Here is an 18,097-nt window from a genome sequence, read left to right on the forward strand (position 1 = left end):
ACAAAGCATTTTTTGCTCATAGTAGTGTAACCTGGTGCTAAAATATTTATCGATACTCAAATATATACACTCGTGCCACGCTAACCTTATCGCTCAAAACTTTTATGTATTGTGCATATTTGACAACACTTTATAGAGGTACTTTTTGCGTCAGAGAAATTTTTTATTTAGAAATAAGTTAATGGCATGTTATTAATCAAAAATATTAAAAATTAAAAACAAAAAAATACACATTCATTGATAAATCAATTGAACGATAGTGAGCTCGAAATGTAAGAGACTGACATGCGATGAAAAAATGATATTTTTTTATTTTTTTAATTTAATTTCATTAACACTATAATTGAAATTAATATTTTATTTTATTTTTTTTTAACTGGAACACGAAGTTTAGTCGGTGCATCACTTCAAAAACTATAAAATCGGCCGCTTTTGTATAAACACTGAAAAGCTGATTTGTATTTTACTCACTAAACGTAATAAATTAGAAACTATAATTATAACGAGATAATATAATTCAGTTTACTTATGCTCACTAAAAACATAAAAAAAACAAAATTTAAGAAAAGCCCGAAAGAACGAAAATGTCTGAAAAATTTAGAATATATATGTAGTGGTAAAGTTTGCGTGGGCACGAGTGTATGAATGTAAAAAGGGATTTTCATAGTTTCGATTAAATATTACAACCATGAGGACATATGTCTCCGAATTATCCCAGTCTTATAAACTATTGGTTCGTCTTTCTTTTCTTTTTTGCAAAATTGCGATAACATTTTCCAATCATTCTGACAATTTAAGGCTGGATGGGGCAAAAAGCCAAACATAAAAGAAGCGTTATCATGACTATAAATTATTGCCTCGTGAACAGTTGCAAATTTCGGGTGAATTTTTCTCCTGTGTTTAGAAGCTAACAATACAGCATGCGCTTTTGATCACAGATCGTTCAGACAGCATTTCTAAAATGTAAAATCGTCTTTCCTTGGTTTTGAATGCATATGGCTGATTGTAACGTTTTTTAAGAATTTAGAACCTCTACCTCTTACAAGCCAAAATCACCACTTGTAAATTATGCCAACCACTTTTGACACGTTCACACAGCTAGCTTGTTGCTTAATCTTCAAATGAATGGCATATAGTGAAAACGTAACACGTACAGTAACTTTCGGAATAGTGGAATAATAAACAAGGAACTTATTTTATTAAAATTGTATCGCACCGTATTCCCTAGCATACTTTCGTTATGGTCCCTATTATGGTTTTCAACTCAACTGCAATTTTGTTGAAGTTTTGAAATTCGGTCTTATGGTTTTCAATTTAATCCATCAAAAAGCAAAATCGGTTGAAATGTTGTCAAACTTCAATTTTTTGGTATTAAGGGTTTCAACTCTGTGTCAGTAGGGTTACCTAGAGTATCAAAAGTTTCAACTGTTAAAAAGCAGTGGTTGTTAAACATAAATGAATAATGGATAATGGCAGCACGGAAATGAAGAGTTTGGGGTAACTTACTTCCAACTCATTTAGTAAAAAACAAAATTATTCCTCACTCCTAAAAGAATAACTTATGAATCTGCAACAAATTATTTAAAAAACATTAAATTGTCAATAAATTTTTGATTTACTTGGAGCTAGGAAGATCAAATGGGTTTAAGTGATTACGAAGACTATTTCTTTTTACCAGTACGGACAGACAAACAGGAAAGTAATAGGACTGAGTCAATTTAAAAAAATTATTGAAGCAATTGTTACAATTCTTTAAATATTTCAAAATAGGCTCCTTCGGGATCCCCTCTATCGTCTCAAAATGCTTAGAAGAATGGCTCTTTGTCTCGGGATCATACTCAAAAATCCATGACTCGTCACCTGTGATTTCCTCATTCAAAAATTGGGCGTCACTTTTGCACATGTTTAAATTTTCTTGGCACACTTCTACTTGCCGCAACTTCTGGTCGTCAGTGATCAAATTTGGGACCATCTTCGCGCACACCTTGCGCATGTGTTCCGTCACAATATCAAGGAGGCAATTAAACGAACGACGGTCTGAGTTGAAAACTTTGCGCACATGAGTCACTCTACTTCTTGTTAAAGCAACATCTAGGTAAGCCTGTTTGTCATATAAAACGTCTCTGTTTATCGAGTTTCATACAGAATTTAATCGCGATATTTCCAGAACGGAAGCGAGCAAACCATTGTTGTGCTACACGAACTGATACAGCATAGTGTCCGTAAATTTCACAAATTTCATTGGTGGCTTACGAAGCATTCTTCTTTTTTTCATACAAAAATTTCACAAAATAGCGAATTTCTTCATTATTTTCACTCATTTTTGACCTTTTTTTCAACCTCCGTGAATTTAATTTTTGCTTTGGTTAAATGAAGCTTAGAATCTCATCTTTCCTACAGTAGCACTGCAGATATACGACTTCAGCGAGATCTATTGCCAAAATACGAAAAAACTACCGAGTAACTATAGGACTACTCAATGTAACGAGTTATAACTTTGCACGAGTAGTGCCTTTTAAGTATGCCATCTTAAGACTAAAATTTTCCAAATTGAACAGTTTTTCTAACCCCTAGGTTCTGAATATGTTGATACCAGAACTTATAGTTTACTTTTTACCAAAAATGTCGGTCATTGTGTGAGATATACATATGTATAATTGAAATTCACAGAGAATTTTTTCCGGGTATTAGAAAAAATGGTTGAATTGGGGCAATATTTGCCTACTTTAACTTAATATTGGCCAGTGCGACACCATTTCCGCTGACCCTTCCGAAGAAAGATGCGACCGCGTTGGCAGGATAACTCCTTACATAATCATCTGTAGTAAAAAATATACGTGTTTTAGTTAAAGGCTTAACATAGAGCTTGGTCAAAAGGAAAAAGAACTTAAAATTGAATTTTTTGCAGACATTTTTACAAATAAATTAAATTTTCAGTGAAAATTTCGCGAATTTTTTTTTTCAAATAGCTGCAATCGAAAGTAAAATTTCTTGAAGATCGGTTGAGTAGTTTTCGAGTAATCTAGCCACCCGACTTCGAAAACATAGTTTCGAGAAAAATACGTTTAAAAACGGCGCACTTAGCATGGCGAACCGAAAAAGTTAGGACAAAATTCTATAAAATTCGATTTTTTGGAACCCGTAAGCCTATGTAACCCTTTAAATCTTCGGTCGAGTTAATATCACACATATCTTATTTAAAGATACCTAGGCACGTATTTTGAAATTAAATTCACTAAACTATGAAATATTCAACTGGTGAATGGACAATGCACAAATTAGAAATATATCCTACACCATATAAAATATGAAATCTTATCTTTCTACAAATGCATTTGTTCAAAAACGTTGAATGTCAACTTTTCCCGTTCTCCGCATAAATTGTTCCCGTCCGGATGAATTTAAAAACAAAACTGCTATCTGTCTAACGTCGTTGCGCAAATGATAACGTCAAGGTAATAAATGCTCACACAAAAACCTTGCCAACCTTAATGGCAATAGATTTAACAGTTGGTTGGCAATAACTAAGTATATACATATATTAGGCCGGGTCGGTTTGTATGGGTGGAAAAAACCAACAAAGCGGCTAGCAAAAACGAAAACTACAGAAAATTCTAAGAAAGTTTTGCCAAAAAACCACGGGTCTAAAATTAATTCCCAGTTCGCGCAGAGCGACTTTAGATTTTGAGGTCATACTTATTAAATTGTACTCAAAAACTTATTCTTTCAAAAATAGCAATCCGGAAAATTGTGCTTGGTTTCTTCGATTATAACGAAAATTTGTGCTTCTATGCATGCAGCATACAGATATTCTCATATTTTTTTAAAAAATTCAAAAATTGTGGAAAATACGGTGGATCTAAAATAAAATTTTATTATTGTAATTAAGTTTTCAAAAAATTAAATGTTTTTGTGGTGCAAGTTACAGACATTGGTTTTTTCGCTGATGACTGGGAATCTTTTCTAGTTTTAGTTTTTTTAGGTTTTAAAGTCTTTTTTGGATTCCATGCGTGGTATTGTAGTACGACTTTCTACAGTTACAGCCATGATATCGTCTCTATTCTTTGCAATAGCGCGTCGAGAAACTGTTGTCAAAAGCTGTACACAACGCTTCCTGGGTCAGGAAGCGGCAGATCATCAGACTCAATAAACTGCAACAAGTTTTCGTATGGAATGTTTGCTGAGAATGGAGGCTCAGACAAAACACTGTCATCATCTAGGTCAACCAGATCAAAGTAGTCTGAGCATTCAAAATTTATTGCGTGCTTTTTATCATAAACCCTTAGATTAGTCGGATCACCATGTGTCAATTTCTGAATTGGTGGAATCAACTGACATTGCAGACGTTTCCATTATAATTAATTAATCGAAAACTATTTAAAACTTGAAAAAAATTATTTAGAACACACTATTGTTTATTCAACGCAAACCACTTGTGCGGTAAAAATACCATACGATTGCTTTTTATACCCTGAACAGGGTATATTAAGTTTGTCACGAAGTTTGTAACACCCAGAAGGAATCGTCGGAGACCCTATAAAGTAGATAAATAAATGATCAGTATGTCGAGCTGAGTCGATTTAGCCATGTCCGTCTGTCTGTCTGTATATATACGAACTAGTCCCTCAGTTTTTAAGATATCGTTTTGAAATTTTGCAAACGTCATTTTCTCTTCAAGAAGCTGCTCATTTGTCGGAACGGCCGATATCGGACCACTATAACATATAGCTGCCATACAAACTGAACGTTCGGAATCAAGTTCTTGTATGGACAACTTCAACATTTGACAAGATATATTCACGAAATTTGCTATATATTATTTTCTAGGGCAACAATGTAATCTCCGAAGAAATTGATCAGATCGGTTAACTATAGCATATAGCTGCCATACAAACTGAACGATCGGAATCAAGTTCTTGTATGGACAACTTTCACATTTGACAAGATATATTAACAAAATTTGGTATATATTACTTTCTAGGGCAACAATGTAATCTCCGAAGAAATTGATCAGATCGGTTAACTATAGCATATAGCTTCCATACAAACTGAACACATATGTAGTTACTAACAGAAATGCACCTGGGAAGGGTATTTAGCTTCGGTGCAACCGAAGTTAACGTTTTTTCTTGTTTTTGTTGTTTTTTGCTCAGCCACGTGAAAAAACAAATAAGTTACAAAAGCATGCTATTATTGCATTAATTGCATGGCATGCTGTTATTTTTAAAACTATAGGTTTTTGAGTACAATTTAATAAGTATGACCTCAAAATCTAAAGTCGCTCTGCGCGAACTGGGAATTAATTTTAGACCCATGGTTTCTTGGCAAAACTTTCTTAGAATTTACTGTAGTTTTCGCTTTATGCGAAAAAAATTCGACCAGCCCTAATATACATATATACATATATATGTATGTATGTATATATTTGTATATATGTAATAGATCAACTCACTTTATCTTGCAAAATATGAGTTAGAAAATGAGACCTATATACACATACTTATATGTACATACATTTGCATCCACTAAACTCCCGCCAGTATACTATGTGTAGTAAATCTGATCAGTGAGCAAGTAGTGAGTTAAAAATGTATGATTTCTTTTTTTACTTAAACTGTTCCAAAACTATCTAAAAACATACTTACATGTGTAAAATATTAGCTTTGAAATCGAAGTGGTTTGGGTTGATGTTCTTAACCAAAATTTTGAAGCGCGTTTTCTAAAAACCATATTTTTGAAATTGCTCGACAACTATCTCACCTATCACTCTGACCACCTCTTTGTCGATTTTAAAGCTGCCTTTGACAGCACAAAGAGGAGCTGTCTTTATGCGCGATGTCTGAATTTTGTGTTCCCGCAAAAATAATACGGCCGTGTAAACTGAGCAAGATTAGAAGCTCCGTCAGGATCGGGAAGGGCTTCTCCGGGCCGTTCGTTATCAAACGATGTTTGAGACAAGGCGACTCTCATGTGACTTCTTAAACCTTCTTCTGGTGAAAATAATTCAAGCTGCAGAACTAAACCGAGAAGGTACAATCTTCTATAAGAGTGTACAGCTGCTGGCGTATGCTGATGATATTGACATCATAGGCAACCTCACCGTTAGTTCTGCTTTCTCCAGAACGGATAAGGCAGCGAAGCAAATGGGTCTGGTTGTTAATGTAATATATCCTGTCATCAAACAAACAGTCGTCGCACTCGCGACAAAGCACCCATGTCACTGTTGACAACTGTCAATGTGTTTTACGTGGGATCCTGCTTATGAAAAGCTTAACTCCACGGTGCTCAAAAGCACAACGGATCAATACAATGCGTCGATCAGCGCCCTGAAAATTGGGTAAGGATTTTCAGTACCAATTGGCAGTGCGGTAAGGACACACTAACCACCTTGGTAGAGCTCGAGGCCCATCTAAAACCTCTGCCGTACTTTGGGTCCGGCACCCGGTTGCAATGCAACTCCACATTCGACTGACAAAGTCAGTTCTTCCCGCGATTTGGGTTTTAACCACAGCCACCACGAATCTCCACAAAGGGCCAAACCCAATGAGCAGACTGGAGCGAACTCCAGGGGCTACTGCTCCCCGTGGTACCAGGTTAAAGTCTTTGGTATTGACCTTGTAGCCGAAACTACGACCAGTTGAGCCTCCATACAGCCCTGGACTGGTGGCCAGGATCTTAGTCGCCTCTTACGACAGGCATGCCTTACCGCGGGTATATTCGGTTTCCCCTCGAACCCGGAGGGGTCCCCCCGTACCCGCAGGGGGATGTCACTGTTGACAGTCATAACTTCGAAGTTGTAGATAATTTGGTCTATTTAGGAACCAGCATCAGCACCAACAACAACGTCAGCCTCAAAATCTAACGCGGGATATCTCTTGTCCTGCTATATAGTCCAGAGTCAGTTGGCTACGGCGAATATCGCATTCCATGGAACGATGAGCTGTATGAGATATACGACGACATTGACATACGTAGGTCAGCGAATTAAAAGACAGCGGATACGCTGGCTAGGTCATGTCGTCCGAATGGACGATAACACTCCAGCTCTGAAAGTATTCGACGCAGTACACGCCGCGGGAAGCAGAGGCCACTCTGTTGGAAGTGAACCTGGCTTCGCTTGGAATCTCCAATTGGCGCCACCTTGCGGAAAGAAGAAACGATTGGCGCGTTGTTGTCAACTCGGCTATAACCGCGTAAACGGTTCCCACGCCAGTAAGAAGAAGTTTTGTGTGAACCAAAGATTTGAATAATTCTACAAACGTACGTTGCATTTCATATTTCGGGAAAAGATAATAAAAACAAATATTAACTATCAAAAATAATTTATTGTTTTTCAAAATATTCTCCATTAAGATCAATATATTTTTGCATTCATAAAGCACTTTTGCCACTCTGATTGAAGTATCTCCAAAATATGCCTTTTGATCTTTTAATTTATCTTTTACTTACGGGAATAAAAAAACATTATTCGGTCCCACGTCAGGATTATACGGTTGATTTCTTATCAAATTGAAGGTTTACTGCTGAAAAATGGAATTGTTTCAGTCGATGTTTGAGACTTTTGGTTTTCCGCACGACGATCTTGTAATGTCACATCATCAATGATTTTCGGAACTACGACTGACTTTGAACGATCTTCACGAAATTTGTATTGTTGTGATCTATGACCTCGATTGAATTCACCATACTATCGAAAAAGGTTGATCCTTGGTAGAGTTTTATCGCTAAAAATTAATAAACAGCATATTTTCATGCCCTCACAAGAATCACCGCCATCACTATTGTGAGATTTTTGTTACTTGTAAGGTTTTGAGTATGTTGACGAGCCTCACAATACAAAATCGGTTCTGTTTGCCTCCATAATTTCAATATTTTTAAAGAAATTTGCAGTTATTTTATTGAAATTGAACGGAGGAAGTATTCTTCCAAAGGCGTTATCCATTATAAACAAAAGTATTGTCTTTCACATTTTGAAATCGTAAAAAGAAATGAAATTATTATATATGCACCAAATTTAATACATTTGCACAATAAATCACTTTTCTTTGTTTGTCCATTTCTTTACTTTGTCCTGTGTGTTTTTGTAAAATAGATGGTTCACAGCGAGGTGCTTTTCACCTCACAAATTTTTTCTGACAAATCAGTTGTGAGGTTTTCTTAAAATAGGGCTCTTATTAGCCAAAGCCCAAATAGTGAAGCTTTGACAGATAATTACACAAATAAAAGAAAGCTTTTAAAGATTGTATGTCATTAAATAAACAAGTATTTTGTGAGCATTTTGAGCTTGTGAAATGTCCTCAGGATACGTAAGATCTCACAAGTAACTATAACCTTACAATACAGAGTTTGTCCGGAAAGTAATAAGACTAATTTTCTTCCGCAGCGACTGTACTTCGGAGCATGCACGCATTCGGTAAAGGGCGTTCCTAGCTAACGAACGTGTGGCTGGTCAGTTGTCTCCGAGCACCTGGAGAGTCAGGACAAACATTTTCGCGCGACGTGTTCCTGTGAGTGGTACAAGCCGAAAATGCAGAGCTGTGCGATTAAATTCTGTGTGAAACTCGGTAAATCTGTGACTAAGACGTTTGATATGATCAAGTAGGCTTACCTAGATGTTGATTTAGCAAGAAGTGGTGTGATTCGGTGGCACCAGGCTTTTTGGGAGGGCCGGGAAAAGGGCGCTGATGAAGACCATGCTGGGAGACCTGCGACTTCGACAAACACCGACAATGTGACTCGTGTGGGCAAAGTTCTCAACTCAGACCGTCAACTAAGTAATCGTTTAATTGCCCAAATGTTAAATTTATCAAAATCTTTGGCTCATGACATTGTGACGGAGCGCAAGGTGTGCCGAAGATGATCCCAAAAGTTCTCACTGACGACCAGAAATCGCGGCGAGTAGAAGTGTGTCAAGAAAATTTGAACACGTGGCATTCTACAGCCAGATGTATCCCAGGACTTTTTTTGTTTCCTTGCCTGAAAAGGCCGATGAAAGGCAAGCATTTTGAGATGACAGAGGGGATCCAAGCAGTATTCACCTCGGCTCCCTTTCGTGACGACTTCAATGTTTGGAAATCGCGCTGGTAGCGCTGCATCTACGCCGAAGGAGCATATTTTAAAAGTTTTTAAAGAATTGTAACGATTGGTACAATAAATGTTTTTAAATCGACTCAGTCCTATTACTTTTTGGACAAATCCTGTGGGTGGTGATTTTTGTGAGGGCATGGGGTTAGGACTGTAAAATAAGTGAGTAATGCCAGAAAAGTATTGAAAAAAAAAATACGTTTTTAATGAACACAAACAAAAAACGAACAAGGCATAACTTCAGTTGCACCGAAGCTATAATACCCCTCACAAATACAAAAGGTTCTTTATAAGAACTTGATTCCGATCGTTTAGTGTGTTTGGCAGCTATGTACATGCAATAGAGATCCGATCTGAACCATTTCTTCGATGATTGCATTATTGCCGTAAAGAATAATGCATGCCAAATTTCGCCATGAAGATATTGCGTCAAATAAAAAAGTTGTCCATATAAGCAAGCATATGATTCCATTCGCAAAATAACAAATTTTCTTTAGCGCCATAATTACTTGTTAATTTTTATATACTTAATCACCAGTTTACGTATTATAATATATGATCTCTACGATGAAGAGCGAATCAAACTACTACATGTTATCAGAAATATTCCATCTTATAATTACAGTTTCAGAAAAATTTGATTGAATAAAGAAATGCACCAACTATCTGCGAAATGATTTGGAAATATTTATGTCAATTTCACCAATAGGTGATAGTGCATTACTCGTATATCACATATAGATGGCACAATTGCAAGTAATAATAGTCGTGTTATATTTGACCAGCTATTGGCAGTTTACTCCAGTGTGAGAGTGCATGAAAATTAACGTTTCTTATAACATTTTCTATTGTAGCCAAATCGGGCAAACTAATAATTATTAGGAATTTAAATTAAAAACCCAACATTTATTTCGTTTAAATATTATTATAATTCGACTTTTAATAAATAGTTTAATAATAATATAGCATATTAAAACAACTGACTTTTGAACTTTCAATACTTAATAAAGTGAATTAAGCCTGTTAGCTTTCAATTAATAAATGTTTTCACTAATTTTTATTTGAAAATTAATAATATTATGCATCACATTACAAAACGTTTCATGAAATACATTTAAATATCGCATTTTCTTTTATTTTCATTGTTTTCAATTTATTATAAACGATCTTGAACGGCGACAACAGAATTTAAATCTGGCCGTTCCAGTCGTGACAATTGCAAAACGTCAAAACTTATCCAATCCAGACAACTGTCAAAGTCAGCTAGATGAGCTGCTCTCCCATTTCCCATGACAGCTATTGTATTTTATTATGGCAGTGAAATATAGCACGCCTAATATGACTATTTGACAATCGATGCCCAGGCAGTAGTAGTACAAGGAGATATTCAGGCAGGTTCTGGAATCCGAGTGAAAGTGAATTTGAAAATAAACCTCAATCCGAGTGAATTTGGATTTGGTGTTCTGAAATCCGAACTTTTTGTTCATTTTAGAACTCGTTTTTGATTCACCGCAAAAATGAACTTAACAGCTGATAGCTGTCAATTTACCCAAAATAAATAACAATATTTTAAGAAAAATGAGTGCATTAGCAATATTGTCGGTTATTTTACGTGAAAATGAAAGGAATACAGAAGAAGTTTACAGTAGGAGGATACTACGTGACCATTGCAACCCATTGGATGTGCCTGAACAAGTGTAAGTACTATGTTTACTATTTGTAAAGTGCTTTGTTAATAAAAAATTTAATAGTTTCGTGTCGAACTATTGCGTCAACAAGGATGCGTTTCTTGAATTGTTGAACGTTGTTGCTCCACATATGTATAAAGGGCTCATCAATTCCTGCGCAACTGCAACTGGCAGCCACACTGAGGTTTTTGGCGGAAGGTGGCTTCCAAAAGGCAGTGGGAAAGGATGTTTGCATAGCAATGGGTCGGAGCACAGTTGCAAAAGTCATAAAACGTGTGTTGAACATTTTGGAAAAATATATTTGCCCAAGGTGGATCAACTTAATTATGACAACAGAAGAGCAGAATCAATCAAAAATACATTTCCATCAAAAATTTGGTATTCCCGGTGTTATTGGTTGCATCGACGGTACCCACATACGAATTACAAAGCCGCATAAGGACCCCAACCTATTTTACAACAGAAAGGGATTTTTTAGCATCAATGCCATGATTGTAAGTACATACATACTTAATTATTTCTATGTACGCACTATGTACATATTTATTATTTAATTATTTCTTATATTTTTCTTATATTTATTTTTTTTTATAGATATGTGATTATAATATGGCAATAAAGGCAGTTGGTGCTCGCCGGCCTGGCTCGAGTCATGATGCCCTTATTTGGAGTGTAAGTAGTGCTCGTTCATATTTTCAATCCTACTACGAAAATGGCATACGTGGCTCTTGGCTTTTGGGTGATGCTGGGTATGCTCTTGAACCTTATTTGTTCACTCCAGAGAACGTACAATATAGAGAAGGTTCAACTACGGACAAGCGTGTGAACTGTCAAGAGCCATGAATTTTCCATTAGTGGATTTCACCACTTTTGGCTCGGCAGGAGAAATTTTAACAGAAATGAGTGAACAGAGCTGAGCATTGAATGAAAATTATGCTCAGAAATATACATTGCTTTTACAGACGCATGTTGGTCTTTTGGCTTATATTTTAATACTTTTACATGCTATCATATCAATTGGTATGAATACAATTTTGCGAATTTTTGTGAATTCATGCAAAATTGATAACATTATTGTTAAATTATGCTATTTTCATGGTAATATTTGTAGTTAATGTCCAAATAAAAGCTACTTTTTAAACATTCCTTATCTTTGATAATATTATATAATTTCGTATGCATGTACATATACATATGTATATGCTATATATGCCCAGCAAACACTGTCTCTAACGTTAGAGAAAAAGCTAGATTTTACATTAGAATTCTAATATAGTTTTCTAATGTTTCTCGAATCGAATTCAAGCTTAGAGAACAACATTAGAATTTGATTATAGAATGATTAGAGAAACACTCGAAATGCACTATCGATATAAATGATAGTTATCGAATACAATAAGTGTCTGCTGAGTCGTTCATTCCTAGTGTCAAATAAAAATAATACGTGCGAAAAGAAAGTGCTTTAAATTTTTTTAGACGGTTATTATTATTACAAAGTTACGGGTAAATATAATTTTTAAATGTATAAAAAAAAGTTAAAGAGAGAAAGCGAGCAGATTGTGGACATGCTGTTTGATTATCGTGAGTTAAGGAATGAAACCCACGATGCTCTTAAAGAATTGCGAAGTGACAATATCGAATGTGATTCAAGCGCCAGTGAATGTGATCTCATTTTAATTTTTTTATGAATATTTTTGTGTTTGATTTTGAATTTATAATTTTAATTAATTCACTAGAATTTAATTTAAAGACTTTTGTGTTGGACGTTTTACACACAACTATATTAATATTAATGCAATGAAAAAAGAGGCAATATGAAATAAAACTGTTTTAATTTGAAAAAAAAAATAATTTTTTTAATAAATGAAATCCAATAATAGCTCCAAAACAATCAAAAATCAACATTAGAATCCAAGTAGAATTCAACCTTAGAATACGATTAGATAACTAATAAAAAATGGCAGCCAATTGCCGACGTCAAAATTTGTAGTAAATTACATAACAACAAAATTTTCATTCATGAACGCAAACGTACTTTCAAAAAGCATATTCGATTCATTCATAAAAGCAGACGCCATTACATCTCCCCGAGCATGCCTTACCTACAAGCGTATTTTCGCGACGATTTCAAAAGGTAAAAATCATAAATTGAATATATTTCTGAAATGTATGGGAAGGAAAAAGTGACAACCTCGGAAATATAAGTATTAAAAAATATTAGAATAAAATAGACAACATAGTTTATTTGTCGAATTTCAAGTCTAGAAATTTTTCAAAGAAAATATTCAATATTCTTCTGATTTTTGTGTACAGTCAATCCCGGTTATGTAGTACTCCGCTTAAATGAAAATCAAATCCCTCCCTCATCACTCTTAACAGCCTATATTATATCTTGCTGCATCTCACGGTTTGTTTTTTGAAATACATAGAAATTATTGTTTAAGTACGACTTGTTTAAGTATCCGCAGTCGCGTATGTACCAAATTACATTTTTATTTTTAACAAACCAAAAAATTCGGTATCTTTGACTGTGGCACATAACCGGGATTGACTGTATTTGTCAAGGAATGTAAAAAATATTTTGTAATTCTGAAATATTTTTTCGCAGCTGCGTCGATATGTATGCAAGCTCACGCACAAACATACATATTTACGCTGGTTTGTTGGCGGAGCTGTACAGCGGCAAGGAAGCGGTGACAAACGGCGGCCATTCGTTTATTTTTTTCGGCACAGCTCATTGGTTGTCCGTGACAACGGAGTTTTTGTATGAAACAATGGTTGTATATATTTACATACAAAGTTGTGTGTAGACAAATGTACAAACATTATGCGAATGATTGTTTCAAATTTGTTTACATGAACACAAAATTACATACATAAGTATGTGAATATGTGAACTTTATGCGTACGGTTTTTTAAAATCTGTTTACATGCACACATAATTACATATATGCATATGACTTTTAAGATTTTATCAAAAGGGGATTTTATCAAAAAAAATTTTATCATTATGGGTATGGTTTTTAAAAATCTGTTTATATGTACATATAATTACAACCATATGCGAATATGTGCGTCGGCTTGGTCTTCAAAATGTTATCAAAACCTCTAGTGCCCAATATACATGCATCTATATTTATTTAGGTAATAATGGAAATATGACTTTATCATAAATTCCAACAGATTTAATGGAATTTATCATTCAATAGGTCAAATTACGAATACATATGTATGTATGTATGTATGTACATAGATAAGTTTGTTATCAAATACATATATGGAGAATATCTATAAATGATATCCATAGTCGTTTGCGCATTGTAAACACGCGAATTTGTAAGCGTACATTTGTAAACATTGAAATTAGCATCACTTTTCTCATTTAACAATGAAAATGCTCAATTCTGCTATTTTCGACCCCTTCATGTTAAATATTGGTGAAATCCGCTAATAATATTTTTGTGGTGAAATCCACTAATAGAAAACTCAACCCCTCCAAAAAGAGGAACGTGATGACAATCGGCACGCCATGTACCTTCTCTATATTATACGTTCTCTGTTCACTCCATTCAGAGATCCCGAAATTGGGACACCTCACACATATTTAATCAAAGGCATTTTTCGGCACGCAATGTTGTAGAGAGAACGATTGGCGTTTTAAAAAGCCGGTTTAGGTGCTTAGCTCGGTGTCTTCAATACCAGCCATAAAAGGTGGCGCAAATAACGAATGTTTGCTGCGCTTTGCATAATGTTTGCAAACATTACAAAGTGCAAGAATTAGTTGTTGCAGATCTTGTTCCCGAAGAAAATGAACTTGCGAGTTTTGAAATAGTAAACGATGCCATACCTGACAGTGAAGCTGCAATCATTAGAGAGGAAATCGCGAATCGCCTTCACTCACAAAGTTAAAAAAACATAAATCAAAACAATAAATGTACAGGCATATAAATTTATGCGTTAAAATAAGCGTTTATTTATTCCAAAAAATCAAAAACTAAAATAAAATGAATTCAAAGCTAACAAAAACTTGTTTATGTATCTATACTCGTATATTCTTTCTACGGCTGTTTGTTACAGTAATTTTGTTCCGCAAACACTTTAAGCTCGGCAATTTCAATTTCTTTCAGCTTTAGCTCATTGTCTTCTTGCCGTAACTTTTCTATCTGGTAATGATGACGCATATTTTCAATGTTTCCTTCTTTTAAGGTCACAGTAAGTTCTTTAACGGCCTCGCAAAGTGTAAATAAATTTGTGTTTTTGTTTTTGGTTTCCTCTAAATTTTCTTTCGACCCATCCACTACAGCTTTCATGGCGTTTGTCTGTTCGCTGATGTTTTTCATGCAGTCAGCTACAGCGGGTTCCCGCCTTCGAGATCGCCCCGCAGTGGCGACATTGCTAGTGGAAAGAAGAGGTTCTTCATCATCGGGAGTGTCAGAAGCTGAGTCATTTCTCTCTGATGGAACACCGAAGCTCTGCGTATTAGGCACGCCTTCTACCACTGTATATATGCCGCATAATTGGGCAATCGCGTCTTCTGTCGGAGTAAGGACATGCTTATTGAACGGTCCTCCCCCGGTTGCTCTGGCCTCGGAAGTATTATGCGCCACTTTCTTTCTGATAAAGGCCTTCCAGTCCATCCAAACCTGTAAAAATATTTACAATTTAAATTACTTTGATAAGTTTTATTTGTTTGTTAACCTTTTTCCAGCCAGATACATCTTTTTGGGGGGGATCATTTTTATTTAAATCTTTCACTAAATCTCTCCATTGCGCGTCTACTTTTATTTTGTCGCCTTTGACAAATCCTCGGGCGATATTACTGTGCTTCTCCATAAATTGAAGAAGGATTGCTTCTTGTGTTTGCCCCTTTAAAAGTTGTTAAAGTACGTGTTAAAACTACAATATTTTTAATTTTTAATTACTTACATTTCTTTTATACACCAAATCCGCAAATTGAAACTGATGTGAATGCTAACCGAATTTTTTCTTGTGAATTCGTTTTCCAGAACATGCGTATTCACTCGGAATTCATTTTAGAAAAAGTGTGGAATTGAAATTGTGAAAGTGAAACACAGAACACCAAATGCCGGATTGAAAACGAATTTTGTTTGATATTCACTCGGAAGTGAATTCCAGAACCTGCCTGATTGCTACGTTATTTTATGTATAAAAATGATTCGTATGAGAATGGTGGTATTGCAAATACGGAAAATCGGAGCACTGCCACGCTTACAAATTGCCATTAAGCGAAAACTATAACTACGCTAGATATTATAGTAAAGAACAAAAAGAAAAAACTACAGAGCCAATTTCAACCAAATTTAGTGCAAATTATTATTCAGACATCTTTTATTTACGGTAGAAAAATGGCGGAAATTGAACTAAAACTATATAAATTTTAATCGATTTTTTGAAATTGCAGTATATAAATCCAGCAACAATAAAGTTTGAAGAATAGAACTGTACAAATAATACCTTCAATAATATACATCAGTATTAGCTCAATAAAATATCTCAATTAGCATTGTGTCATCCGGTAGTAATTATGGATATTGTATGTACCTTCCCACAGGACTAACATGATGAATACAGTAAGTTAGGATAGTGAGCTTCATACAAGGTGCTTTCCAAAGTAAACAAGACTTTTTGAATCTAGCGCCCCCTGGTGGCGCCATCTAAATTTCAATTGGTGCGTTAGAATCTGCTATCGTTATCGATTGTCCAGTGAGATTTCATGACATTTCATTGATTGGAAGTGAAGTTATTGCGTTTTAAGTTTCAGTATGTTTGTGTTATCGTTGCGAAAATGAGCTTCGAATAAAGAGCCAACATTAAATTTTGTTTTAGAATTGGTAAAGCTTTTGCCGAAGCGTTTCAATTGATGAACCAAATTTATGGCGATGATTGCCTATCCCGTAGCAGAGGGCACGAGTGGTTTCAACCTTTTCAAAGTGGTCGTAAGGATATAAATGACGATCCACATGTGGGCCAAAAAGGCTTGCACCGGCATACTGGCGGCCATACCGAGCCAAAAACTGTATTGAAGCAGAAGGAGACTATTTTGAATAAAATAATTGATTTTGCCGAAAAACTCATTTGTTCTGTTTTTTTTTAAGTACTGTTTACTTTAGAACGCACCTTGTATACTTATAAATATCAAGGTAAAATGTAGTGAAAAAAGGAACTTACTATTTTTGTTTATTTATTTATTTTTATGAACTATAATTATAAATAATTACATTACATTTAGCAAGGCAACTAGTAACTAAGACTATCGGCCTGACTTATTACTAAAATATTTTATATTTTATTATAAAATGCTCTAGAATAAGATAATATTAAATAATATTAAAAAATAAGTATCGAAGTAAAGAAATGATTACACAGGTGCAAAACGTTACTTTGGTAAATTAAGTTAAAGATTTTTTTTTATGTTTTCAATATCTAAGGTCTTTAGCATATTTTTGGGCAATTCATTTCCAAATATATTGACACGCGAATTATTATATTTTATACACTCATCGAGGATATGTTTTGTGGACAGTGCGCAGTTGCACGCTGCACAATAAGGAGGCGGTTCCCCTTTTAACAAATATTCGGTCGTTAACTTTGTGTGACCCAGTCGTAATCTGGTGATAATACGAAGTTGATCTGCCGTCCCTGAGACCGGGAGTGTTGGCTTGATGCGATTGTAAACTTTGTATCCATGTTGATACGTTTGCCAGTTAGTTTCCTAACGTGGTTGTTTATTTGTCGAATGATGTCTGTTTTTACCAAAGGCTCGAAGTATATACAGGGTGTCTGGTAGACTTCTTTAGCTGCGATGTCAGCATATTCGTTTCCGATGATGCCACAATGGCCGGGTAGCCACATGATTTTTATTTTTGAAGAATGTTGTATCAACAGATCTCTTGAACCTTCAATAAGAGGCTCTTTATTGTGTGGGTTTTGCAGCGCAGCGACGGACGACTTGCTGTCGGAGCAGATTATGTATTTTCCCTTAGCTGTTGTAGAGTGCATAATAGCATGGTATATGGCGATTAATTCAGCCCCGAAAACCGAGCTGTGCGGGAAAAGCAGTCCCGTCTTGATAACTTTCCCTTTCTCAGATACCTCTGCAAAAGACGTCGATTGAGATGTTTTGGAGCCATCCGTAAATAAGAACATCCACCCTTTTCTCTCTGAGTTGCTTTTCAATTCCAAAAAAGTTTTTTGATATATTGTGGGGCTCGTTGATTGTTTAGGGTAGTCTAAAAGTTTCGAGATAAAAACGGATGGAGGGAGCATCCACTGAGGAAATTTTGTTGATTTAGTAAGCGAAGGAT

At 35.3% G+C, this 18,097-nt stretch overlaps 1 protein-coding gene and 1 long non-coding RNA gene across 5 annotated transcripts; both read left to right on the forward strand.

Moving 5' to 3' along the window:
• The first annotated feature begins 113 nt into the window (after positions 1-113).
• LOC126764522 (uncharacterized) lies at positions 114-9,169 on the forward strand. 2 transcript variants are annotated; one of them, XR_007668039.1, is made up of 3 exons: positions 121-138; positions 1,771-2,095; positions 8,384-9,169. It is a non-coding gene; the product is annotated as an uncharacterized LOC126764522 (long non-coding RNA). The 2 variants fall into 2 exon arrangements; XR_007668040.1 differs by lacking the exon at positions 1,771-2,095 and having other exon boundaries at positions 114-138.
• A 1,229-nt stretch (positions 9,170-10,398) lies between these two features.
• LOC126764508 (putative nuclease HARBI1) lies at positions 10,399-16,898 on the forward strand. Of its 3 annotated transcripts, none has more exons than XR_007668019.1 (4): positions 10,399-10,781; positions 10,836-11,266; positions 11,367-12,275; positions 15,779-16,898. XR_007668019.1 is itself a non-coding variant. In XM_050482215.1 (2 exons), exons 1-2 carry the CDS (start codon positions 11,012-11,014, stop codon positions 11,613-11,615), a joined length of 504 nt encoding a protein of 167 aa, XP_050338172.1. In that variant the 5' UTR covers positions 10,887-11,011; the 3' UTR covers positions 11,616-11,918. The 3 variants fall into 3 exon arrangements, 1 of the variants encoding a protein (XP_050338172.1); XR_007668020.1 differs by having other exon boundaries at positions 11,367-11,444; XM_050482215.1 differs by lacking the exons at positions 10,399-10,781; positions 15,779-16,898 and having other exon boundaries at positions 10,887-11,266; positions 11,367-11,918.
• Positions 16,899-18,097: the final 1,199 nt, after the last annotated feature.

The sequence above is a fragment of the Bactrocera neohumeralis genome, unplaced genomic scaffold, assembly GCF_024586455.1.
Source record: "Bactrocera neohumeralis isolate Rockhampton unplaced genomic scaffold, APGP_CSIRO_Bneo_wtdbg2-racon-allhic-juicebox.fasta_v2 cluster09, whole genome shotgun sequence".
NCBI classification, from domain to species: domain Eukaryota; kingdom Metazoa; phylum Arthropoda; class Insecta; order Diptera; family Tephritidae; genus Bactrocera; species Bactrocera neohumeralis.

What these genes read in the sequence shown, in the direction of transcription:
- LOC126764508 (XM_050482215.1), top strand. Translation starts at nt 11,012, where the DNA reads ATGGGTCGGAGCACAGTTGCAAAAGTCATAAAACGTGTGTTGAACATT. An exon ending in TTAGCATCAATGCCATGATT is followed by an intron (nt 11,267 to 11,366) that starts GTAAGTACATAC and finishes TTTTTTTTATAG; the next exon opens with ATATGTGATTATAATATGGC.